The sequence below is a fragment of the Hetaerina americana genome, unplaced genomic scaffold, assembly GCF_022747635.1.
Source record: "Hetaerina americana unplaced genomic scaffold, ioHetAmer1.1.p SCAF_8, whole genome shotgun sequence".
NCBI lineage: Eukaryota > Metazoa > Arthropoda > Insecta > Odonata > Calopterygidae > Hetaerina > Hetaerina americana.
This window is the reverse complement of record NW_027287427.1, coordinates 68,525,336-68,553,000: the sequence shown is the minus strand read 5'-3', so window position 1 is coordinate 68,553,000 and position 27,665 is coordinate 68,525,336. Positions and strand designations below refer to the sequence as shown.

Below are 27,665 nucleotides of genomic sequence, written 5' to 3'. Positions count from 1 at the left end.
TTATCCTCACGTCATTTGACGGTTAAAAAAATATTTATATCTTATATTTTTACTCAAGCTAAACGATAAAAAAGGTTACTTTTGAAATATAATCCAAAAATGCTTCTATTTCTGGCAACTACTACGCATAAAACGAAATCGATGTGCTGTTTACACATGAAAGTTGCCTTTTTAACATTAACAGTAATAACATATTTACTTATTATTCAATACATGATTTTAATAAACTGAAAAATGTATAATTTATAACAGTATCATCATTTACATGTAAACTTTGTTTTCGTAGCACTAATGGTAAACAATGCTGCATTCGCTTCGTCTTAACTCACGCTGTATCCCGCCATCTCGTCAAAATATGGAACAAAAGAACTTGGTCACGCGTAGATGTTAAGGCGTGCTAAGGCGCATGTTGGTTATAGGTGGTGATGTTACTGAGTTAAGCACAAAGAAACGGATTTCGTGCGGAATGTGCTTTCGTCGATGCCTTGAGTGAATCGTGCACAAGTTACTACAGGGTGTCTTAAAGTGAAAAACCAAAGTGTAATAGTTCTTGTGTCAAAAAAATGGCTGGCTTTAACTTCGGAACGACGGGGGGTTCATCCTTTTCGTTTGGAACAAAGTGAGGATATATTCGTAGTGGTTATTATTGACACTTTTTTTTATTTAATTCCGAAAGAAGTTGATATGATTTTACATGTGTATTTCATTTTATTTTGACTGATAAAACGGATATAGAAATGTTTCTAGTCGCTTGACATATTTCCTGGCACCCATACCCTCTAGAAAGCAGAGCCATCCGCGAACTTTTTGAACGAAGGAATTTGCCAAAGAATAACTGGATAACCCAATAACCCTGCCACGGTGTTGTAGCTTATGATTTTATGGTGCCCATAAATATTTGAAATATCTTCCCATATTGGAAAAATGTCAGATGTGATTCGCACAATTTTAGCCACTTCTTGCTGTCTTATACGTCTCAATTTCGAGTCATATTTGAGGAGGAAATGTGTGTTGTAATATTGATATATATTGTGAGAATATTGTTTTGAAATTAGTCACTCAGAACGAATGATATGCGCCTTTGGGAAATGAGCGCATAGGAACATCTAGGAGAGTTTAGAAACAATTGAATTTAGCAGTTGAAGTCTACCTAAATTTTACATTAAGCATTTTCTTAACATAAATAGTTTGATTTAATTGCAATTTGATGATCGGCTATGTCTGATGCTTTTCTGCTAGGATATACTTCATATGAAGCTACTTTCTGTTTTTCCAGTTTTTTTATGTATTAGTTCATGTGTTACTTTCATCAGCTTTAGTCCTGTGGAAATTCAAGCAGTCATACTGTAATTTCCCTTATAATAATAGTAATCGATTCCATAAAAGTTTGCTAGACTGGTGAAACTTTGTTTTTTTTAAGACCGGCTGCTGCCCCAACCCCAGGATTTTCTCTCGGAAGTAATGTTCAACCCTCACCGTTTGGAGCCACAAACCCTGGAACAGGAAACCTAGCATTTGGAAATTTAGGGACAACCAATGTAAGCACCGCAGGAAATACTTTTGGCCTTTCATTCGGAGCTTCTACCACCACTGCCCCTACTGCTGGTGGATTCGGTCTACAGTCGATGCCAACCACAACGAGCAGCCTTGGAGGTTTCGGCTTGCCAACCACAGGAGCTACTACTCAACCTTCCACCAACTTTTCTCTTGGTAATAGTTTATTGAACTTTTTAATATTAATCATTCGTGTATTTTTAGCCAGTAGTTGATAGTTTTTGTTCAAAATGAAACAATTATGGTTGAGTCCTATGGATTATTTACACACATCCCTGCTAGATATCTCGCCTTGTATCATTAGACTTCATAGTTGCGTATGGCTAAGTGGTAACTTAATGAGTGGAGTCTCTGTCTACTGATAGTAGTTTCTGATTAAAGTTGGGGGTACCATGAGTTAATAAAATTATTAGTTATTAAAAATGAGTTTGGTGATTGTATGGGAATTCCTAGAATTTTTAGGAAACCTCGAGAAACACAGTGAAAGTAGCAAACTGCCTTTCCGAAATATGTAAGTTTTAATCGCCATAAAGACATGAAATCATTCAGAGTTGACTTGAGGTTGGTGGTTTGGCCATGGTGCAGATCAATTGGAGGAGGAAGATGACAATGCCAGAAAATGGGTGAAGCATTAGCTGGGGTGCGCAATTCCTTTCCTGGGAAAAGGAACTTTCATTTCCGACTTGAGTGTGTTGATTGTTTTCAAGCATGCTAGGAGAACTATCTGTTGGAGTTTTATGGCAGACATGAAATCCTCTTAATGGTTAAATGACAATGTGGCCCAGCTAGATACCTAAGGGTTTCTGAATTTTGCCTCCGTGGGTTTCTTCTCTTGCTCTCCCCGTTCTATCTCTACTTCAACCATGCTTTCCATACTTTCTCATGCATCTTGAGGGGCATAAGATTTGATTCAGTGTAAAATAGGTGGGTAATAACATTACCCTGTCAAACTGACCTTAGGATTGAAGATAAGCCTGGTTTTCGGAATATCTAACTGAACATAACTACAGTTTACATGTAGTTAGTTTTTGCCAATTATGTTGTCATATATATCGGACCTAATAAGAAAGTTTAGAATTATGGTATTGATGGGATATTCTAGGGAGTTATTTGCTACTAATGTGAAAAAAAAGATTGTGTGACTTTTATTGAATAATGAAACAAGTCTAAGTTAATATTGTAATCATTAAGTTATTGTAGTTAGCGTAAATTATGGTATGAAGATGGAGCATTAATAAACTATATTACATTTTATTTCTTTAGTGTTGAGATTGTTTACTGTTCTGTTAAAGAAAATGTCTTGTACTTGGGGAACCAAGAAACCCCGGCATTAGTTTGGCAGGTGATGTTAGAGTTCATCTCATACCAAGCTCAATGGTGCATGAAATTTATGCATCAGGGTTGGGAGGAAATTTACTTTCCCTCCAATGTCTTAATTTTCCTTTTAGAAGGTCTTGTGGCTGAATAATGAAACAGTATAATGCTAGGGGTTTTCATAGTCACCTGGAATCAAAGCCAGGCCATACTGGGCAGCTACTGATCATTCGTAGATTGCTCTATCCTAAGCTACCATGCCCTTTAACCAAAGCAGTATGGATACTAACTCAAAATTATTTTCATAATGTTTGACTTCATAAATGGCTGAAACCAGTAAATGTAATTTTATACTACTTACACTAATTATTTAGAATAATTTGTTATTCAGGGTGCATTTAAAAAATTCTATTATTTACTGTATGTGTTCTCATTTTTAATACAAACCATGCACTCCTGACTGGTGTATATTGCAATTATTACAAGCAAGAAATGTATTAAAATACACATGGACATTATATTTTATTTCATGGGAACACCGTTTCTGATGTGAACATAACCTCATCCTATGAGGGGATGCAAGCACTTTTCAAAGCATGTAAAAAATATTTTGTTCACTAGCAATTGAATCATTCAGAATTTTGCGGTGCAAATGAAGATATTGTCATTGTGTGGTTAGAATGTTCCCATGTTCACGACAAGTTCAGTTGATATGGGAATTATATCCCATTCAACCTCTGCAAAATAAATCAATGTTCAAGGACAGGACTATTAGGAATGAGAATACATTGAATTAAGTTTTTAATTTGAAATGATTATCCATGTTACAGGTAGTTTTGGAGCGCAAGCTGCACCTCAACCTCAAGTATCTTCAGGATTGGGCACCTTTTCATCCTTTTCCCAACCTGGTGCATTAGGAACTGGTATGTTCTAGCTCTTGTTAACAAATATTTGCTTAGGTTTTATTACTAGGATATTAAATATTCTAGAGGCAGAAATAATGTTTCGCTGGAAATTGATAAATGGTTAACTATGAAAAGATATTACAGCTTTATAAAACACAGTCAGTGTTTATTTTTTTCCACCATACATATTTCATTATTTAAAAACAATCATCATATTCCAATTCAAGTTTTACTGCTTAATAGTTTTTTTGAGTGAATGTTTACCACTTAGTCTGCACATTTTTTCAGGATTTTCTGAGCATATTTTCAAATAACTCAAAGTTCCCTTCTTCCTCTAAAGAACAGTGTCAGGTGCTGGTATTTGATCACTAGAAATCATATTTAAACATTAAAAAATATTATGCTGTACTCTATTCCTTATTGTTCCTTAAGGTTATTTTCGTCACAGTTGACATGATAACTGTCTCATATCCCGATGGTGTAGGGTAACATTTTTACCTGCCAACCCAGAGTTTGTTGGGTTTGATTCTTACCTATGTGGGTTTCTCCTTACCAATGGCTTGGGTTTTGTGATTGTCCTTGCAGTCATTTTTTTGCTTTATAATCCTTTGTAAAGGCCAAAATTTTGCTATTTTTGGATGCGTGCTCAATATAAAAAATAGTTGGTCTTTTGGCTTTATTACTTTTAAATCAGATGAGGAATATATATACCAATTTTTTCCAAAAGGTTACCCTCAACAAGGAGTATCTTGTGCCTTAGTTTTGACATGTGTCAATCAAGAAAAAATCTATTCATATACATTTGTTAATTTTTGCAGACAGCATGTAGTGTGTTGGACTCCATATTGTTTTGGCCATTTTTTTTAGCTATAAAAATATCCAACATTTTTTCATAGCTGGAACAACATCATCTGGCTTCTTAGGACTCCAAACTTCAACCACAGCATCAAAACCACTCCTTGGTGCTGCACCTCTTGCTCTGCCCACTCCATGCTTGACAGTGGTGCCCACTTCATTTGTCGGGCTCGGGGGGATTGATGTATCACAGAATAAAATTGGGCCAGCAGGTAAGATTGAATTCCAATGTGTCATATCCTAAAATAATGAATGTTATTCAAACTTACATCTGACGTCTGATCAACCAGATAGTGTTTGACATTTTCATTTCATTGCCAATTCTGTCAGCCTTTCTTCTGGAAAATCTAATATCATAGATACCTAAAGTACACAACTCCAAAGTTCATTTTATATGAAAATAAGTGTTTTTAATGTTTTCTGTCAAGCCATTAATAGAAATGTACTTTGATTGGTTTCCTAGTGATGATTTCTTCTCTTGTTTCAAGGCTCTACCAGTACACAAATTGACAATAAGGCTGCAAAAGAAACTCAACTCCCCAATGAAATGCTTCAAACTGTTCATGACTTTGAGTAAGTGATCATGCAATGTGGCCTGTTTTGAATGCTTGTGTATAGGCATAAAACATACTTCTGAAGTAAATTATGACTATTTGCAAATGAAATGATATTAGAAGTGGGGAAGATAAGGATATTTAGGTTTCAACAGATAGATTTGGAGAGATATTAAGGGGCATGATTTGCATTAAGTAGTGTTGGCCTAGTGCCTTTATATGGAATGAAGATTATAAACATTTTAATTAAACCATTATTTGAAAAGAAGACAAAATATGGTATTAAGATAAGTCTTGTAACTTGCTTAATTTTTAAGAAAAGGTTGCTATAGATTATATGCACGCATATACAGCACTTGATTTTGATAAGTATATATAATGATCTTACTCTTAATGAAATTGATTTGCTGTATTTGATGGAATATAGGGTGCACTTTATTCCCCTCGAATCATGGCTAAAATATAGGGGTGTTAATGTGCCATTAATCAAAATTGTGAGTTGAAATTTGTGCCTAAAACTTCTGGTTTACATTGATACACATTTTAAGTATTCAATGACATTTTGTTTTTAGCAAAAATTAGTTTTGAATAAGTTTTCCATGACTTTTTCCAGTGCCATAAAAAAAATCAATTGCATAATGTATTTTTGCTTCACTCTGAAAGAAGGGACATTCAGGGAAAATGAGTTCATCCTGATATATGTAAAGTTAAGATTTCTCCAATGTGAGCATGAAATTTGATTAGGCAAAAAGCTAATGATATCATGTTTTACATTCAAATGGGAATGGTGTAACTTGCAATTTGAAGCTTAACTCCCATGGGGTGTAAGCTGGCAACTTTAACCACAGGGTTTTGTTACTGTATGAGTCTTAAAGCATTATCAGTCATATCTGGCTTATATTTGTAAGTTTTTTTGTTAAAAATTTGGGAGGTGAGGAAGTAGCCTGGATGACATTTGCCAAATGGCTATGAGTGTATTAAGGATGTGCAATCATGGATAATCACAATCATTACGTATGTACATCAATGAAAAAATAGATTTTTAACCTTAAAAATGTATTTAAAATTGTACATCAATCTAATCAGAATAGTCATATTGGAATAGTTATAATATATTTTTCTTTGATTAAAGTTTGAAGTATTATTTTGCTAATTGTAATTACGATTATTTAATCACTTGAATTGCATTATAATGAATGATATGTTGTCTATCCTTTGGGGTATACATGCAACTAAAGTGAGTGAATTATGTTTTACAGAGCCTTCATGAAGCAGCAGAAACTCATGAGCTCGGAGATTGGCCGTGGATCTGTAAAACCTTTTCATAAAGTTCAAGAAGAGACTGAATCATTAAAGCAAGCCCTGGCATCGATTGACAATGCTCTTAACAGGAATGCAGCTTTTTTCGAGAAGCTCAAAACTGAAGGAGCTAAGGTATGAGTAATTGAGGGAATCAGTACAAGTAATAAGGGACTAGGGAGGGTGAGATCATTTTCATGAGCAGTACTCAGTGTATGAAGTTCAATAAAAATCCTATCGATTCTCATCAAATGGTTTCTCAGGGACATATATTTTACATTATTTACATTGCATACCTTAGTTATTTATTGCAGGTACGAAATCAGTATTGGTCCTGAGGTCCTGGTTCAATCCCAATCCATGCCTAATGTTTCTCCTGCTTACTTATGTTTTAATTTTTACGATTTTGTTGTTAAGCTTTTTTACTATCAGTTGTACCATTCCTTTAATTACTCAATCTTTTGGATAAGTTATGGCTTCGTATTGCTTTTTTTAGTGGGCTTCACAAATAAAGTGAATGAATTCATTTTCAATGAACTGAGGCTGTAGAGAGGCCTAGAAATGTGTATCAGCATTGCATTGGTTATTGAAGTGAGCTAAATATGGTTATAAGTCCTATGACATAGGACTGTTTTATCTTGAACGTAAAACTGGCATTGTTTTAGCTAAGAACAATCCACCGTGGCACCATGACAGTAATAGAAAAGAGAAAACAGACTCTCACTATTCATTCATTGAGTTACTTGACTAGTAACATGCCTTCATGATTAATTTTCATTCATTTTTAGATCACAAGGCCCAATTTCTCTGCTGCATGGTTTTGACCTACCAGTATGCGTGGTCATGTAAAAGTATCAAATAGTTTCAAATCTCTAGCGTTTATTCATTGTTGTTAAAAATGTTGTAGGACTTTCTTCAATTGTAAGAATAATTTTATTTGCACTTCACTGATTCATAATCATGGTTTGTTTGTGTTTGTGGCTCTAAATATTGGATCTCATCAAAATCCAAAACACTTTTGGAATCATGTCAGCAGTGTGAGGAAGACGGACAGACAACACAATGTAATGCTTTTTAATGATCGTTCTGCTTGTCCATATGATGACATAGCGAACCTTTTTGCAATGTATTTTTCATCTGTGTGTGTAAAACATACTAGTATTCCTCTGCACAATTTTCATCCTCACACCTCTTTCTATCTCATCTGTAACAATCCTAGTAGAAGACATCCAAACCATACTCTGCCAACTTAACCTCCAAAAGGGCTGTGGTCCTGATGAAATCCCAGCCCTACTTCTGAATATGTGTCTTGTGCCATTACTCTTATCCTTTGTATATACTGTTTAGTAAATCCCTCACTACTGGAATTTTTTCTAGCGCGCTTAAATCCACATATATAGTACCAATATTTAAGCAGGGTTACAGAAATAACATATCTAACTATCATCCGATTGCCTAGCTCTCGATAATAGCAAAAGTCTTAGAATCATTGGTTGTAGATAAGCTTACTCCTATCTTGAATAATATCATTATCCCTGAGCAGCATGGTTTCACTAAAGGAAGATCAACTCTCACTAATGTTTTGGTTTTTCAAAAGTATCTTATAGAAGGTATGGAAAAAAAGCTTAAAAACAGATGTCATATATACTGACTGCATTAAGGCTTTTGATACTGTTAATCATGAGCTTCTTATTAGCAAGTTGGATGCATTGGGAATGAGTGGTACCGTACTTGACTGGATGGAAAGTTACTTGGCCAACAAAGAAGTTGTAGTAAAAATTAATGCATTCAAAAGTTGCTATTCATTATCAGGCACAGGCCCGAGGATCACATCTGGTTCCCTAATTATTTAACTTATTTATAAATGATATTAGAATGCATTAGACCAAATTCCTTTCCTTTTGTATGCCGATGAGTTAAAAATTTTTCTAACAGTTCAATCAATTGATGATCTTAATCTGCAAAACTGCCTCTATAGGCTTCAAAACTGGTGTGAGCATAACTATTTAACTTTAAATTTAAAAAAATTCTATTCTGTAACATTCAGCTGGAAAAGGAGTCCACAGCATCATGAATCAGCACCGTGAAAACTGAGCAACTATCCTATGGCCCAATTAACAAGTATAAATGACCTCGGAGTAATGTTTGACTCGCAGTTAACAGTCAATCAACATTATTCTCATAACTATGTTCAATCTAAAGCATATAAATCGCTTTTATTTATCTTTCGATACCGTAAAGACTTCAAACATATAGAGCCTTATGAGGTCCTGTTCTTCTCATTAGTTAGGTCACTCTGTGAATACTGCTCTACTGTTTGGTCACTTTGCTATAAACTCCATCTTCATAGAATCGAATGCGTTCAAAGGAAATTTGTGCGCAAAATTGTATTCAAATTCAATCTTCACAAAGATCTTTATAGTTACCATGAAATGTTCTCTACTAAATCTTCCCTCCTTGCATTAATGTAGAAAAATTAATAACATAACTCTTCTATATAAATTACTGCATAACAAGATTGATTCCTTAGAACTCCTAAGGGCAATATCTTTCCGAGTACCTTCACATAACACAAGGTTTGAAGCAGTCTTTGGAATTAGACATCATGCACAAAACTACACTTACTACTCTCCTATTAACCAGATTATGAGAAGATGCCAACAGTTGTCATTATATTGACCTACTTTCTATCTTACCACGATTGCTTAAAAAAATGTTATTAAAAGTATCTGAAGAATTTTAGAATGCTAATTATTGCTATGTGGATATCTGTGAATGTCAATATCAACTTTATGTAATTTGTGCCCGATTGTATTTTTTTCTTTTCCATTATAATTGTGGAACCAATATGTTTTTTGTCTTTCCTTATTCAAAGGGTTATTCCCGTTAAATAAATAAAATCTCTATTCCTTAGGAATTACAAAATGCTGAGATGGCGCAGCGTACTCATGAGACTCCAGCTGGACTTCAACTTGAAAATTCCACTCCTCTGGAGTACTTCACAGGGCTTGTATCTGGTTTTGAAAGAGATATGCAAACATTAAGGCAAGAAATAGAGAATGCAGAACGTCATTTACACAACCAAGTGCAACCCATAGCGCTAACACCGCAGGGTAAGTAGAAATATTTAGTGATGCAATGTATTTTCCCTTTATTTTACTTTTGAGTACTTTCTCTATGGGGAAGGAATATGCAAAGCAGAGTAACATACTAGGCCACCCATCCCCTACTTTTCGTAGCTGGGAGTATTGGAGTAATATGTGAGATGGTTTAGGTCACTCTTCAATTCTCCTGCCTTCCTAGATTAAACTAATATTTCATGATAAGTGAAAATTTCATTGCTCAATACTTCAGTAACCAATGTGTTTGTGGTTACCAAATGTTAAATTTTGGGCAGTGATATTGACTTAGCTGTAGAAAGGATAAAACATTTTCTTATGTGATTGTCTAATTAGTGACTTGCTTTATGCAGATGTAGCTGGCGTTAAAAAGGTAGCAGTAATAGCTCAAAGTCTTTGTGTTGATGAGGTTTGGAATTTCGGGTCATCATTATGTTTGTCCATCTTTAGGATTGGGTTATAGCAGTTTTCTAATTATCTTCTTTCTTGCCAACCTCTCCATTCGTACATAATGCCTTGCGCTGAAGTTTTTATTATATGCTTTTAATAATCAATTCTTGATTTTCCTTTGTAGTTCCACCTCTGAATGTTTTCTTCCATTTTGCACTTTGATAAATAATCACACCTCTAAATGTGTATTCTTCATTATTGGAGCGGCTTGACCTTTGTAACATTTTAACTTTCCTCAGCTCTTGATTGTTTGTACTTTCATCTCTATTTTGTTTATGCCACCTTGCACTATGGTTTTTCTTTCCATGGGTGTCCTTTGGCCTACAGTATCCTTGGTAGCTTCCAATGTTCCAATCTTCACATCCTACAATCTTCTTCAGACTAGCCACCATTGTTTCTTCATTACTTAGTTGATCTTCCTGAATTTAAACCTTATGTACCTATGCAAATCTGGTCACACTTGTCTGATCTGCCCCTGGATACAGGTTTAGTCATTTATTTTTCGTTATATCTCTGTTTATAAGAATTTAGTTGACTTGACATCTTGTTTACAAACATTTCTTAAACATCTCTGTCATTAAGAGTTTTTAAACAGCATGTTTTATTAATTTGTATTCTTTATGGTGATGCTGTAGTGTTTGCCTTCTTCCCTTGCATTTCTTTAGTTCATGTGTTTCTACTGTTAATTGTTCTTATTACAAAAGCAATTTTATTCGTATTGCCCAGAGTAGTTAGATATTCTTCCTAATTTACATTTAGGTATTATTACTAGCATAATGTTTGTGTAAATGTATTTTAATTTTATATACATATCCTCACAACTACAATGAGAATACTCAATTACCAGTGTGTGAATATTCTGTACCCAGCTCTATCCTTCGTGAATGTATTTTAGAATATTTGTATTTAATTGTGTATATTACTTCTATCTGCAATAAATTGCAGCCTTTTATTTTAAAGGGAAGGTTTATACTAAAAACACCTGCTGAGGCTGTGGACTGTGAATTTAGTTCATTCTGTAAATGCCTCTATTTAACTTTCCTACTCAAACTGTGTGTGCTATGGCTTTAAAAAATGATTAGAAAACCACTTATTATGACAGTCCTGTCTGATGTAAAATAACATTAATTAGATACAATCTGGAATATTTACTCTGTGCTCTGTTTTATCAATCCTTTTCTTATGTATAGAACTGACAGTCTCTTTGCGACGGTTGCACGAAAGCTTTGTTGGTCTTGCTGGTCATCTACAAGGAGTTCATAACACTGTTGATCAACACTGGGAGCAGTACCTGGCTCTCCGACGTCGAATACAGAGGCAGCTACCTCCACCAAACAGTTCCTTCACTGCTACCGCAGCATCCGAGCGAAGTGCAGATATTTCAAGCATGGAAAGTTTAGCTGCCAGGCCAGGACCCAGCCCTTTCACAAGTGAGTGTCTTGCTTAGAAGACATTTTAATTTACCTTCCTCATTCATTTTACCTGTATGCTACCTAACAAGGGATGTGTGGGTCAAAGTGACCAGATGTCATCGCTTTTAACCTCATACTTGGAAGATATTTTATTAGTCAGCCTTTCTTCATATCTATTGGCTGCTTTTAAAACTAATGCCCCATTAGTTTCATTTCTAGATTATTGTAGACACAGGCATTGAACTACACTTGTGGTCCTTGGTATGTAATAAGTAATGAAAATTGTGTCCCACTGTTGCCAAATACTGTTTTCCAAATGGAAAAAAAAACATTTTAAAAAATATTTGGTAAATGACAGAGCACATTTTTTGAACTACTGGAAACCTTATGCTTCCAGGATTGAAGTTTTTGCTTGCTTTTAACCTTTATTTTAAATTGTGGCGTCCCCCAATGCATTTTATGTTAAGAGTATATCTAAATATGAAAGAACAAACAATGAGTGATATCAGGGAATGGCTACCTTAGTTTCCCAGAATTCAGTCAAATGTTTACTCCCAATATTGGTATTACTCTAATACTTAACCTCATTTTGTTAAATGTTTAATGTATCCTGTGAGTAAGTATTTCATTAGGTGAATTTCTAAGAATGTGATTGAAAGCAAATTCGTTTCTGTGGAGTTTATCAATCAGATCACTTGTAACACTGAATCATACATGTCAACAAACACAAAAGGTGTTCTTTTGTATCCTACCTTTTGTGAAAGTTAATTAACAAGGAAAGGGCAATCACGTCACGTTACATGTCAGTATCCCACTTTCAAATGTAGCAATATTTGTTTGAGCATCTCATGATAATATATTCTGAGAAAAGCTACAAATATTTTGTCAAAAGACTTCACCACAAAATAACTAATTTTTGGTACAATGTAATTGATGGCACACATTACCCCTAACATTTTTCCGTTGATACAACTAAGATCAATGTTCTTCTTTAGGTGCTGTAATTTCAAGTTAATAATTTAACTAAAAGTGCACTTAAATCTGAGTGGAATCAGTAAAGATCTCTTCTAATGGGAATACAGTGGAACCTTGCTTAACAAGCACCTCAAATAATGAGTAATTCGCATAATTAGCAAATAATATTGCAAAAAAATGAATCAATTAATGACATTCCACATGATAAAAAGAGGTAAGGAAAGTTTCAGATTGTGTGGCTGTTACATCAGCACCTTATTGTCACTTGTAATCACACAATTTTCCAAACTTGTGTGTAGACATTTTTTTTCAAAAGCATTTTTAAGATGTAGTTTTTGAAACTGCATTGCTCTGGTAAAATCGTCATAATTTTCTTAAAAATTAAAAATATATATAATGGAACTTTTGATTTAATACTCGCAAATAATTTTAGTATATCTTCTTTATGTGATACTACTTGAAAAATTTTCCTTTGTGGAGTGGAACATCACAAGAAAAACCCACGTACGTAGCTCGTCTCCTTCCTTATTTTTCTTGAAGCACACACTTTGCATCATCTTGTGTGGTATTTTTTCTCCCCTATACCTATGAAAGGAACAAGATGATGTTAAAGAAGGTGTCTCGAGAAATGATGTGGGTGGTCCCTTGATGGGACATGCTGCGTCGGCTTATCACCACTTTCATCCTCTGAAGATGACTCATCAGGCTCCTCTCTACTCTTTGCCCACTCTTTGGCGGTCTGGAGTAGAAAACCTTTGAATGGAATACTATTTGATTTTGATTCGAAGTGTTTTATAAACTCTAAAGGCTTTAAAAAGAGCAAATTTTTTTAACCATAGCACCTCTTTCTTTGACCATTTCATTATTTTTCTCATGATTGTATAATATAATAAATACATATCTGCCCTGTCTATGCCTTTCATGAACTTATTGTATTTCAAATGCAGATTGGTTTTTTGACTGGCAGTCCTGTGATCCTATCTTTCAGCTGTGTATTACCAATCCTAGTACTGTGAATAGTACATAGTCATCCTCGCCTCCCTTTTGTCTTTCCAAATTACCAGAAGCACTGCACCTTTACGAGAAAATGTGTACACTGCCTTTTCCATTGTTTTCGCCTCACTCTTCTATATGGCAGGGATCCCTCTATTTGATCTGATGGTTGTAATAGCGATTCCTGGTGAAGTATTGTCTTCATCGGTGATCTAATCAGAGTAACTTTCACTTATCAAAAGAGGATTGGATTTTTTATTTCTGATCTTGCCTACTAAATCGAAATCACTCCCCCTACCTTTGTCATACTTAAGTGGCACATTTGACATGTCGTCGGCACACAGATCTAATAAAATTTCTTCCTCGCACAAAGTACTCTTTTTTCCCATGCAATGCCATTGTATGGAATATTACATCAAATATTTCCAAAAATGCGGATTGAGAAAACCCCTCACAAGACAAATCCTACACCAAAAATCACAATTCACCGGGACTCAAGGAAGCAAATTGCTCAAGACACATCAAGAGAAGGAACTCACCAGAACCATAAAAGAACTATGTACGATTCATTATTGGCCCCCTAATTCTTTTCATGAAAAATGTTAATGTTGATGGAGGAGAGCTGAGAATGCATTAAATTTGCCGGGAGTTGAACTTGCAGGCGAGGCGATAGAGATAAGGTTCCTCACCGATATCTCAGCTAGGGCCATGTGGATAAACACTCAAGAAATAATGATGCAAGGCATTGGGGTACCCGAGGAAGAGATGAAAGAAATGTTACCTCCGAAATGAAGAGGGACGATGAATAAGTTTCAAGTTGTTGAAATTGAAGTTGCATTTCATTATGGAAAAACAGTCTGGGATTTAAATACTGTTAAATGGCTTATGCTATCAAAATTACTTAATGAAAGCAAACATTAAGTTATGGGTATTCTTATTAAATAACAAAAGGCAAATGAAAAATGACCACAAACCATGTAAATAATGTTAAATAAAGGTTTTAAATGATGCTCCCAAACGACGAGAATTCTTGTCATCCATCCGCACTGGTTGGGATTTAAATTACGAGAATTCTTGCCATCCATATTCAAAGTGTTATAGGAATAAAAATCATAAAAATTAATAGTAAAGTCATTGAAAATTGATAACGAAGTGTGAGCATGGCTGAGCTAGCATGCACATACAATCAGTCTACATCAGCAATTTGCACCATACTCAAGAACAAAGACAAAATTAAAGAGACAGGCACCTCAAAGGGACCAACGAGAATATCCAGAGAACAGTTGCATACAGGGTCGCACCCAAAAGTGGTAGGACTGATTTATTTACAAGAATTTTATTGACGATATACTTACATCGACTTAATAATTTTCAAAGTATGCTCCTTGAGCTGCTACACACTTAGTATAACATTGCTCCCATTCCGCGTACGACCGCTAGAAATTTTCTTTGGGGATGCCGTTGAAGACCTTCGTCGAAGCTTCTTGAACGGCATTTATCGAGTGAAAACGTCGTCCCTTGAGCTGTCTTTTCATCTGGGGGAAGAAGAAGAAGTCCGGTGGTGCCAGATCGGGAGCATAGGGCGGGTGCGGCAACGTGGCAACGCCGTATTTGGCCAGGAGCTGTCTGAAGATGAGCGCGCCATGGCAGAATTTTCGGCACCATCTTGGCGCACACCTTGCGCATGGCCAAATCCTGTGAAATAATGCGTTGGACATTGGATGCAGACAGACCCAACTGGTCTGCAATTTCTTCACTGGTTAAGCGTCGGTCTGTGTTCAGCAGTGTCCTCACTCTGTCCACATTCGTGTCGGTTCTTGCCGTTGACGGCCGTCCGGAGCGATGGTCGTCTTCAACGAGCTCCCTACCCTCTTTAAACAACTTGTGCCACTCAAATACTGTGGAACGGCTTAAGGCAGTGTCCCCATAAGCCTGCTTGATCATATCGAGGGTCTCAGTTGCCGTCTTCCCAAGTTTTGCACAAAACTTCAGGGAATAACGTTGCTCAAAATTCAGATTCATTTTGTTTTTCGACGCGGACAAAAAACTTGCTTCACTAAAAACGGTGTCCTCATTCAACAACAGCCAGCAGGCGACTGAGGTTAGTGTCGTTCTGTTGTTAAGAGCCCCCTCCACCTTACTCTGCCAGGCAGACCCCCCTCCACCGCTCTGTTCACACCAGAGAAAATCTGTCCTACCACTTTTGGGTGCGACCCTGTAATATACATCCATAGCATTGTGCGGCACAGTTAATCAGCTAGCTCTGGCGCAAAGGCAGCAGAGATCTTCTTCACTGACTTCAAAATACTCATTGATTCTGAGTATTCCTTGCCACTACAGATTTTTGCTTGTGAAGAAATAGGTCCCTTCTGGAAAAAGATTCCGAAGCAAACATATGTAATAGCAGAGATGAATGCATTGCCTGGCCATAAGCCAATGAAAGACCATCTCATACTGCTATTTTGTATCAATGCAAGCTGCGATTTGTAGATAAAACAGCTGCTTGTTTATTTATAAACTCCACGAGCCTGCAATGGAGTGTAAAGTCTAGAAGAGTAAACTAAATGTGATTTGCTTTCTCCAAGTTGAATTTTCATTCCAGATTGATTCATTCCACGAAAGAAGAAATGATTAAGATGATTCACAATCCTAAACAATGTACAATGGAACCTCGTATAAGGAGCAATATTTGTTCCCCAGTCTTTCTCGTTAAGTGAAACACTTGTTTAGTTAATCTATTTTTCACAAATAAATGAAGGTAAAATATGATAATTCATTCAATGCTGAAAAAAATAAATCATGTTCAAGGTTAATGCAAAAAAAATTCAAAATAAATTCTTTAGAATTGTGGATCATGTTCATCCTTTTCTTCTATCCAGAATGAAGCAACCAGAAATTTGAACTGAATTTTTATAAACAAAAAGGAATCAAAATTATAAGTTTATTATAAATGATAGTTATCAAAGTCCCTTCCGCTAGAAAGCTGTCTAGGGACATTAGTTTTTGCCAATGGTGCAAACTTTTGTATAAATGTGACACAGCATTATTATTAAATTAATTTCTGGTGTGTGTAGTCACTGCCCTATTAGAGTGATATTGGATCACATTTAGCCTACTGTGGGACTTAATATTTCTTGAAGGCTTGTGGAGTTTCTGAATGGTAAACATGATGGGGTTAAATTTTCAAATTTCCACTTTAATTGGTATAAAATGACAGTGTGAGACAACCTTTTATTGGCTTGTGGATGGACAATCCATTCCCCTCTACCATTTCATGCACAAATATAGGCTCCCACCAGCATCTTCCCGAAGAGACCCGTCCTGTCACAATTAAAAACCCTGTTGCGGCAGGTAACCTTGAATCTATGGGCTTCTTAAAATCAGATGCTGGATCCTCTCTTAAACTTCTCAAACCAAGCTCAGTTCCCCTCAAATACTTTTTTGGCCCTTAATGATCCTGGCTTCTTCTCATCAAGGTCGGTGAAAACCAATTTGGCCTTCAAGCAAATTATTTTTTTGCTAATGGTGTCATATTGCAATTGATTTTTGTATATCCATATGAGAAGCAACCTTTCAACATCTTTGAGAACATATAACTGTCGAACAGATATTCTTGCTAATCTCTTTTAAGCATATATCTCCTTTTTATTGTCTTTGAAGAAAATGAAAATTGTTGATGTTGATTGATAGCATGTGGTGCTAGATAAGGCATGCTCGCACCTAGCTCCCGATTTTCATTGAATTTACTTTTCATTTCTATTATTATTTTTATTCTCGTAGGGCTGTCTCCTTGTGGATTCACCTTTGGGGACACATTATAAATTATGCACTAAATTTCATTAAGAGTTGCACAAAAAGAACATCAATGATATGTTTGAACACAAGTTAGGAAAAATGTGATTACTAGGAACTCTATGGTGCTAGCGGAATGAACCCTAAATACAAAATGAAGTAGCATGCGTACAATCGTTCTGGGAATACCCATCTCCCTGTTACTCGTTATGGAAAAAGTCTCTCGATTAGTGAGTCATTTTTGGTGAAAATACTTATGCTCATAATGCAAATTACTATTTATGTCCATTGCTTGCTAAGCAAGGTTCCACTTCACAGTATATCAATTTTTTCTGTAAACCGCAAACATAATTTTTTTTTCATGGAACATATTATCATATTTTACATTGATTTATATGGGAAAAATTTTTATGCTTATGGCTTCCATTACGAGTAAGATTCTGGAACAAATTATGTTCATGAAGTGAGATTCTGCTTAATGTAATGTTATACTTGTATTAATGGATTTGTTTTCTTTACTTGTGTATGGCCATATCCTTCACTAAGAATAGATTAAGAGCAAAAATATGGAAAATATGTGGCATTGTTCCACTTTTTTAAATGTTATGTGTGATATATAACATTTTGACTTGTTTCAAAACTGTGACCTGGGAACTCTTTTAAAATCTTTTCTATTGAAGTTTTTTGATCTCATGATTGTAGCACATTTTCACAATCAAAATTTTAAAAACGAATTTAATGTGTTGACTGAGAAAGTTTTATTTTAGTTGTATGCTTCTACTGAATGGAAACGTTTTTCTGATTCATGTCAGTTTTCTGGTGAAGCCAGAGAAAGAAAATTTGAAATGTATCTGTCCTGAGTAGGCTCTGCAGTTCTTACAACTGATGTATACAACTGGCATACTGAGTCTGAAACCATTATTTCCTTACGATATTACCTTTTGTTGGTACTGAATTTGTTCATTTTCTTTGACTAAAAGATTAGGAAAATGTTTGGAATTTCATCATGCCATGTCCCAAAGCCTGATGTTCCCACAACCAAATAAATGGAGAATACAAGTGCAACATCAACTCCAAAATTACTTGCCTCAAGAACCGTGTCAAAAATGGGGGCAAGCAATTTATGATACCAGCATCATCATATTTCTCTTGCTAAATTTCAGGGCATGATCTAATAAAACTATGGAGGTTACATTAATCTTGTATCCATTTACATTTGATCTTTGCTAGAATTTTATTGAGGATTTATAAAGGATTTAAATTAATTGTGTATTTTGTAGTTGATTTTAAAACCAACTTTCAAAACTAACATTGGAATTCTTGGTGCTTAATTTCAAATATTTTTTATAGGAATTGGAATTAATCTCACAGCACCAGCAGCAGCAATGCCTGCAGTGACTCCTGGGAGATCTCCATTTGGCTCAATTATTCCTTTAGGTAAATAGTAGTATAGCTTAAATTTGCATTATCTGTGTTATAATTTGACATTATTGTGGTCAACTCCTGAGAAATATTTTGTTCACAATTTTGCATGTAGATTTTTTGAGGGGTACAAAAAATAGTTAATTTAAAGAAAATGAAAATTACTATGAGCATGAATGTTGATGGAATCAGAGAAGACTGCATTAACTTTTTGTCAATTGGTGCTGATCATATCCAAAATGTTACACAAAGTCTCTAATCATAACATGTTACCTTCCTTGTTTTAGTCTTTCACTGAAGTAAATAGGAGCTTTTCATGTATATTTTTGCTAAGTACCCTGATAGTTTACTAACATATTAGAAAAAATTTTGAGCTGTGATACACTTTTCAGCAATATACTTGCCAAAATGTCTTGTTGTTGTTTGCTTGTGCTTGATATAGTAGAACCTCCATTCCATTATATGTCGGTTTATCTGGTATTTGCATCAAGTTTTTGATGAAATCACCATTGTTAATAAAGCATTTTTACAGTAGATATCACTTTCTAATCTGCATTAGTTGTGACCTCAAGTAGTATGGAACTTGGAATTCCAGTGTGTTCAAATTTAGTGTAGTAGAAATTGACTCATTGAATTAATACTGATAAACAATAACCTGTGAGGTATACTTCAAAAAAATCATGGTGCTATTGTGTTGAGATGTTTTACATTTGAGACATAATTTGTGTTTATTGTTTGTGAAGAATTTAAACCTACAAGAGTGAAGTGAGACTGATGATCTGAAAGACAGTAAGAGTGAAGCATGCGTGTGAGTGAGTGTCTGTCATTTCCATTGATGTCCTTTCTACTTATCATTCAGTACATAAAATGAAGTGAAAATTGATCATGTTTTGGTCATGCCCATTGGGCCAAATGTTTTATTCATTATGGCTGCATTATATTCTATTGTATTAGATATTAATGGTAAACATATAAAAATATATACACTCATGTATACATATATACATGTGTGTGTAGCTATATATGTGTACGTATGTGTGTATATACATATATGTGTGTGTGCATATATATACGAGCATATTTGCACATACATGCATACATACGTACACACTTATAAATATATATAATATTATTACATATATTCTTACATATAGCTATCTGCATAGGTACATTTACACGGTAAATAATTGAAAAGAAAAAATTCCATTTAGTACTGAATAAAATTTTGGGAATGGAATTTTGAAAATATTTACGAAAATGCTTTTTCATCCATGGTAAGGTCAGGCAGCTGATTTGGGTAAATCCTTGATCTACTCAAAAAAGAAATTGGATGGCAGGAAAAAAATGTTGATGTGATTGTTATCACATTACTGGAGCATTTTTGGATTGAAAATTTGAAATCTTCATTTTTATCCACAGTGCCTCAACTAGGTACTTATTCTTTTCTAAGGTAACTATTTGCTCAATGCTATTACTGAAAATATAAATGTGACTATAAGGACATTTGTATTCTGATCACCCATTTTGTAATTAACTGAAAGTTATCGAAGCATCTGCTATTGCTCAAATCAAGTTTCGATAGTGCATATTGGTATATATCTGTTAAAGTGTAACTTATGTGCCACATGTTTATACTTGAAAGTATAAAGGTCGATCACACACTTTGTACATAACAAAGGAAATGTTGCTAATAAATTAATGTGGTTATCTTGTAGCCTCACTCTTTTGCTCTGAAAAAAATATTCAATCAATAGTCTGTTATCTTTTTATCATATTAACCAAATAAATTGATCAGTCTAACAATGAATTAAGTCTTGGTTATTTAGGTATTTTACTAATGTGTGAAATCCATGTATATAAGTTGGATGTTAGGTCATTTTTAGTGTTGATATGATGATAAGAATGTCATAGGATTTAATCAATTAGAGTTGCATTAGTTAAGTTCATATTAATTGGCAAGACTCATATCTCTAACATCATATATTTTTGTAGTCATGGGAATTGCTTCTGAAATTAGTATTAATCCTGTGGAAGTGAATTCACATGTATCAAAAATAGATAGGTACTTAGGTTTTGCATTGGATTTGGTGTTTAAATTTATTGCAAAGAAATTTAATCGTTTTCTATGTAGCTTTTAATTTTGTTCCTGCATGCTGTTGGTGTGTTAGGTTATATAGTCAAAGAATTTGTTGATTTCTGAGCATTGCTATATCTTTCAGTGGCAGGTACATTTTATCTCTTGTGATAGAGTAAATAATTTGTGTAAATTGCTAAATTAGTTAAATTGTCTACTGTAATGGCGCCATTCATAAAAAACGTCATGCTCCTCTGAAGGAAGTAGAAAGATCAATCCTAACAGGTACTTTTCCTTAAGGGGAATGATGATTTTGGTTATCGGTGACATTTTGATGACTTAACCAAGTGATCCAATGTCACTCTTCCAGCTCATGAAATGGCCCTGAAATTTAGTATGTAATTTTGCAATAGACATAAAAGTCAGATTGGTATTGTGGCAAAGAATAAGAATTTTTAAATTAAGAACTCATTGTGTAACTTGTCTTCTGAATTGTAAGTCAATTGCAGCCATCATACTTAGGAAAAGAATTTTCTGCAAAATTATTAGGAAGGAGGAAAGTGAAATAAAGGTTGTGAGGTATTGGTTGAAGTGGGTTTTCTATCCAGAATGATGGGGCAAAGGTGAATGGGGGAGTAGGGATGAAAAGTACCTAGAACTGCATGATGTCATTTATGGAGGGTGCCAATTCATAACATTTCCATATGGTTTGGAAAGGTAAGATTTTTCTTAATTTCCTATCATAAATTTTTCCTATGCAAATCATTGTGTTTAATGATGAAAATTGAGCATCTCTCAGGATTATGAAGTGGTAATTTAATTTATATTCAACTTGGGTAGTCACAGTGATGCCCAATTGTTAATATATGAGGGTAATCCCGAAAGTAAGGTTTCCAATTTTTTAGAAATAGAAAACAACCATTTATTTTCTATGATATATATACCATTTTAAAGATTGATCAATTATCTATTTTTCTACGTAATCGCCATTTCGGTCAATGCATTTTTGTAAATGCTGTGACAGTTTTTGTACGTACCAGCTCGCCGCCATGAACAAGTTGATTCTTCACAGGAATTTCTTTGCTGTTATGCAGATGAAAAGGATAGATTTTTGGATTCGATTGTCACGGGTGATGAAACCTGGGTATTCCACTTCACACCTGAGACCAAATGACAATCACATGAGTGGCAGCATCCCTCTTCCCCCCAGCCGCGAAAATTCGAACAAACACAGTCTGCTGGTAAAGTCATGGCAACTGTGTTTTAGGATCTGAAGGGGGTATTGTTGGTCGACTTCATACCTGCTGGGACCACAATAAATGCTGACAGGTGCTGTAAAACATTGAAAGAACTCCGATGTGCAATTCATAACCAAAGAAGAAGAATGTTGAGCAAGGGCGTATGCATTCTCCACAACAACGCTTGCCCATACGTTGCCCGCCAAACGGTCGCTCTCCTGCAAGACTTTGGTTGGGACATTGTCAACCACCCACCCTATAGTCAGGACTTGGCCCCCTGTGACTTTCACCTGTTCCCTTAGTTGAAAGAACATTTGGCCGGAGGTGAAGAAGAGGTGAAAGATGAAGCTCAACGTTTCCTCAAGGACATGGCAGTGAGCTGGTACGACATGGGCATACAAAAACTGTCTCAGCGTTTACAAAAATGTATTGACCAGAATGGTGATTATGTAGAAAAGTAGATAATTGATCAATCTTTAAAATGATGTATATATCATAGAAAATAAATCTTTTTTTCTAATTCTAAAAAATAGGAGACCTTACTTTTGGGGTTACCCTTATAGTATGTTGGTTTTTATTTCCGGTAGACCTGAGAGTCCTGCATGCAAATATACAGTTACTGCTACACACCCATTTATCATTTTTGCTCATCTCATATGTTTATTTCATGTCCTGCATGACTTGAAACAAAGAGCACTCAATGGACTTAACTTTATACACAAAAGTGCATCAGAAGAAAACTTTGGGTTATTTGGTCCATCAATATTTTCCCCTTTTATTGCTTTAGTTTGTATTGTTTGTGTGGTAAGAAAAGAGTTTCAAATCATTAGACTTGATACTTTATTGATCTGTTGACAAAAATAGGTGTTTTTTCACGACAATTAAATTCATAATTTTCAAATGAATTGCTAATTAAAAAGCAAATTTGGGTCAAGCTTGAATTTTGAAATTTTAAATTGGCTTTGTCTGATTTTAATAATTTTATTTCTTTTAATTTTTGTTTATCATTGTAATTGATTTTCCACTTAAGTGGTAAAATGAGAAAATAATGCTGTAGTTAAGGTAAGTTATTTTGTGGAACAATTACTTAAATTTGAGATTTTCTGTGTTAGTGAAAAATTGTGTGTAAGTGGAACTAACATAAGCTCACATGTACTGCCTAAACATTTGTCAATAACCTCTGGATAACATGGAATGCAGTTTAAATCGTGCATATTTTAGTTGTAAGACGTGACATTTTAGGCAGTGCCAATATTTTCATTTGATCATGGTGATAATGAAAGAAGAAAACTCCTACCTTCTGTGGGGGAGGAGATGGTAACTCAGTAGGTTGACTGGCTTAAAGCACCCTACCGGAAATTGAGGGATCCTAGATCAAATCCGAGTCTAAGCCAAAATAAACTGAAATATCTCACATTTGTGTGAATCAATGAGTGACTCGGCGGAAGTATTTCATGGAGTTTCTTAAAATTTTTCTGCAGTAAGCACCTATATCAGTGGTGCCCAGCCCACAGCCTGTGACAGTGCAGTGCTCCACATAGCCACTCAGTTGACAGGTGTTACTTGAAAGTATAAATTGATAATTATTTTTATATTAAAAAAATGGTAGAATTTAAAAACTGATATCGAAGAAGAGGATGCAAACTCAGCTACATATTGACGTGGTTTTTGAATCAAGGTCATCATCAATTGCATCTTACATCAATAATATCAGATCCTTGGCTAGTTCTTAATTGCTTTTGCTTGCCTTACCTAGCTGCTTTGATTATTGTAACCGCTTGGTCATCTTTTTTTGCATGAATAGTAATAGGGTAAGATCAGCATAATTTGTATATTGTGAAAAAATGGAACTGAGCATGCTATTTTTGTGTGTACATCTTTTGCATAACTTATGATATTTTTGTTATTCTGCAACCATGAAATTAATGGACAAATTGAGTGTAGTTGTGTGTACTCACTCATTTTTTATTCCTACATGCGTGTTTTCCCAAATCCTTAATCACTGCCCCAGCATCTGTTATAACATTAGTAAGGGTCGTTGAAGCTCCTTGATTAGCTCAGATTACCTACTCCAATATTCCAGGTAAATGAAAATTTAATTTCGTATTTTTAGTAAGAAAACATGAGCTGTAGCCTCTAGATTGATTATATTTTGGGAATTAGTGTAATAACGTTGCAATTCTATGTGCAGTCAATGTCATTAAGATTAATTTTGGACTGTAACAAAATTTATCGAATGTAAATATGTTCCATATGGGATATGCATTTCTTGTAAAATTTGGGATTCAGGGATAGAACTTGGGCCTGAATTTTTCGAGTGACTAGGAGGGGATTAATTGAGGGTAAAACCTTGAAAAGAAATAGTAAATGTTGAATAGGATGGAAGATCAAAAAAGTGATATTCATTACCTGCAAAATATTTTGAAAATGCTTTCGTTGAAGTAGAAAACACTCAAAAGAGGGAAAGTAGAAAAAGAGTTTTTACCAGAAAAGTTATTTTATCGGGAACATGGAAATAACAGTTAGGCAATGAGGGATAAAATAGGTAATATACTGGATAAAGATGAAGGGGTCATGAAAATATGGCATCAGTTTATTGAAGAATAATATGAAGAGGAAGACTGTCTACATAATATTATTGAAACAAACAATAATAGATGCTGATAAACTAGGCTCAAAGCAAGAGAGACAAGGCTGAATAAACTTAATAATCTGGCTTACCTTATATGTGAACATGTTTAGCCTCCTGCTGATTTTGAACCAAATGTTATGATACACCTATGAAAACAGGTATAGTAAAATGTAAACATAACCAAATGGCACATGCATTAAAAGTAATCACTAATATTGCCCTTCATTGGATAGAACAATGAATCAGTGTTCCAAAATATCAAGTTAGATTTTGCAAGAGTCAATGTATGTACCAGGGAAGTTTTATTAGATTCAAGAATAAGCATAGAAAAAATAATGGGGCAGATTCAGAAAATATGCATAGCTTTCATAGACAAAGAAAACATTTGAGTGGGACAAAATGTTTGATGATCTGGAGAAAAACTGGAATTAATTGTAGTGATTGAAGGCAGGGACTTTATATAAAAATGAGAGACCTATTATAAATGGAGGGAAACATCAAGAGAAGATGGCATCAAGATTTTGTGAGGCAAGAGTGAACACTATCACCCATTATGTGAAATTTGTAAATGAAAGAAGCTTTAAAAGTAACTAATCAGTAATGATATTCTTCTGCTTTGAAGGGTATGATTGTCGGTTGCTGAGGATAACCATAAAGCTTCCAAGAAATAAGTTAAGAGACATAAAAGAAGTAGGAATTATAGTCCCAGGACAAAAGGTGTGTGAGTGAGAAGGTACTAAGGTTTGTGAACAATATTGTTATCTTCACAGAAAATGATCACTTTGAAAAGATGCTGAAATTGGGTTAAATTGCATAAACGTGATATGGTATGATAATAATTGAATCCAAAACAAAGGTAAGAGTTTGTGAAGAGGATGGACCAGCCAAAGTGCAGGTTGATGTTGGTGATGAATGATTCTAAGAGATGGTCACATTTATTTAATCGAGAAGTAGAAGAACTGTGGAAGGTAAAGCTGAACTATGAAGAGGAATTAGTGAAGCAAACAAGTCTTAATAAAAAAGAAAGACCTTTTGATGTTCCTAGGTGACAATTTTAAAGTAAAAATTTTAAAAATATTCACATTTAGGGTTTAACTTTATGGCTGTAAAATCTTACGTGTGAAAAGGAAAGACTAGTCTTTTGGGATATGGTGCTACAGGTAAATGATGGAAGTGAGTGAACAAAGAATGAAGTTATGAAGGATAGGTGAGAAGTACAGTTGTATGGAATTCGAATGTTCAAAGGTGATGCAACTTGCTGGACACCATTTAAGGCCCGAAGATCTCCTGAAATGGATAATTAAGGGATACACGTATCAGAAGAGGGACTAGACCTAGATCAAATAATGAAACTTGTAGAATACTGGAGGTACTTAAAAATGAGAGGGTTGGAGAGTTGCGGCCAACCTGCCTCTGAATTAATCGCCAGGAAATGAATCTTATTTGTTTATATTTCTCGTCAAGTTCTTGCTATAATATTATTACTCAGAAAAAATTCTCTAAATGTACAGACTATACCATTACAGTTTATTGCAATACATAATTTCAAAACAGAAAATTGGTACAGTAAAGCTTCCTCAAATTTACGCTTCCCAATACTGGATCATTTTCTGATCCCTGGTGATTTAGCATGGAAAATAATGAAATTTTGGTCTCTAAAATAAGTGAACACAATAATTTAGAATGGTAATTAAAGAAATTGTTTTTGTTGGAATAACTTTCTAAATGAGCACTTTACTTTACAAAGAACTTTGATGAAAACTTCATGTTTCTGTCAGGAATTGGAGCTTTTTCCTTTTCATAGATCCTGGCAACTTTTCAATTCTTGTTCAGTGATCTCAAGGACGGCTTAAGATCATTCCTCTGTTTCTTGTGTGATTTCATCTTCCGTCTTGTGATGCTCAAAATTCCCGAACAGGAATGCATAGATAATCAGAGGCATTAGTGGGAAGAAATTGAAGTGGGAGGTGGAGTATGGGAGAAAGAATACTTAGTGTGATGATACAGGGAACCCTGCACTGCATTGCTCTTTCTTTTCCCTAATTATGCCATTTTTGCATTCAATTATTTGCCAAATTTTCCGCCTTAATAGCATGTGATTCTCATTTTGACATCACCAATCTGACATTGAAGAATGAAATGAAAGGTTTGACTCTTGTAAAAGACTTCTGTTCCCACTAAATGTGTGGTGGTGACGACTCTGGCAGGTAAGAGAAACATTGTTTTCATGAAAATGGAGACATTTAAGGGTGGGAGGCAGAAGAGTTAAATTTGTGCTCTGGGAGAATGATTTTTCATTAACTGGATGCAGCTGAGTGAAAACTGGAAGAACAAAGACAGATTAATAGAAGGGCCTAGGACCTGGGTGAATATTTTAAAAGACGATCTAAGAATAAATTAAGCTTTGACTGTATTTATCGAGTTAGTTCTATTAACATGTCTTGGTGCATTATTCAAAAAAATCTCTTAGAGAATAAAAATGCAGGTTTTTAGCTTTCAAAAGTTTTAGGTAGCTGACCTGAAGAAGTATGAGGTTGGTGGCTCATTTCTTTCATAAGTTTGTTGGAAGAAGCAATTTTGGTGAATGATAATCTGATGTCTGCCTTTAAAGTAAAACTAAAATAATTATGTCGGTATTAGCTGAGAAGGATGTAAATAAATGTGATGATACAAGACTTTTTTTACAGTTCTCCAAAAAACTTTGTCTCTCAAAACATTTTCCTCTCGCATTTAAAATTTATACATCTCCTTATTTCCTCTTGGCTCCCATTTCTTCTTCTTGTGTAAAGATTTTGAATTGTTTCATTTAAGTGGGAAAATTAAATTACTTCATCAACTTTAAAGTTGTTTACTAATTATTTATCTTACTTTTTTCTATACAATTAAAATAACATGTATTTCCAAAACTTCAATAACTCCCTTCCTCATTTTACCAATGTCTCATTTGAATAAATTCAAATGTTTGGCTCCCTTTCAGTAGACAACACTTGTCAGTAGTAGACTAAATTCCATTTCAAACAATATCTTCTATTAAGAGTTTTTACCATAGAAATGAGTAACGGTAGAATGCCTTCCCC

The 27,665-nt window shown here is 34.7% G+C and overlaps 1 protein-coding gene across 2 annotated transcripts in view; it reads left to right on the top strand.

Annotated features, from left to right (window-relative positions):
- The first annotated feature begins 407 nt into the window (after positions 1 to 407).
- Positions 408 to 27,665, top strand: part of LOC139697538 (nucleoporin p58/p45-like) — a 44,141-nt gene continuing 16,883 nt past the window's right edge. Inside the window, exons 1-9 of one of the 2 annotated variants that reach the window (XM_071596277.1) lie at positions 408 to 619; positions 1,421 to 1,710; positions 3,699 to 3,791; positions 4,670 to 4,840; positions 5,117 to 5,201; positions 6,442 to 6,616; positions 9,396 to 9,594; positions 11,241 to 11,480; positions 18,573 to 18,659. In XM_071596277.1, coding sequence (XP_071452378.1) covers positions 564 to 619; positions 1,421 to 1,710; positions 3,699 to 3,791; positions 4,670 to 4,840; positions 5,117 to 5,201; positions 6,442 to 6,616; positions 9,396 to 9,594; positions 11,241 to 11,480; positions 18,573 to 18,659 — 1,396 coding nt within the window. In that variant the 5' untranslated portion in view covers positions 408 to 563. Of the gene's footprint in view, positions 620 to 1,420; positions 1,711 to 3,698; positions 3,792 to 4,669; positions 4,841 to 5,116; positions 5,202 to 6,441; positions 6,617 to 9,395; positions 9,595 to 11,240; positions 11,481 to 13,031; positions 13,283 to 18,572; positions 18,660 to 27,665 lie in introns of those variants that run through there. The other variant, XM_071596278.1, reaches the window with a different exon arrangement.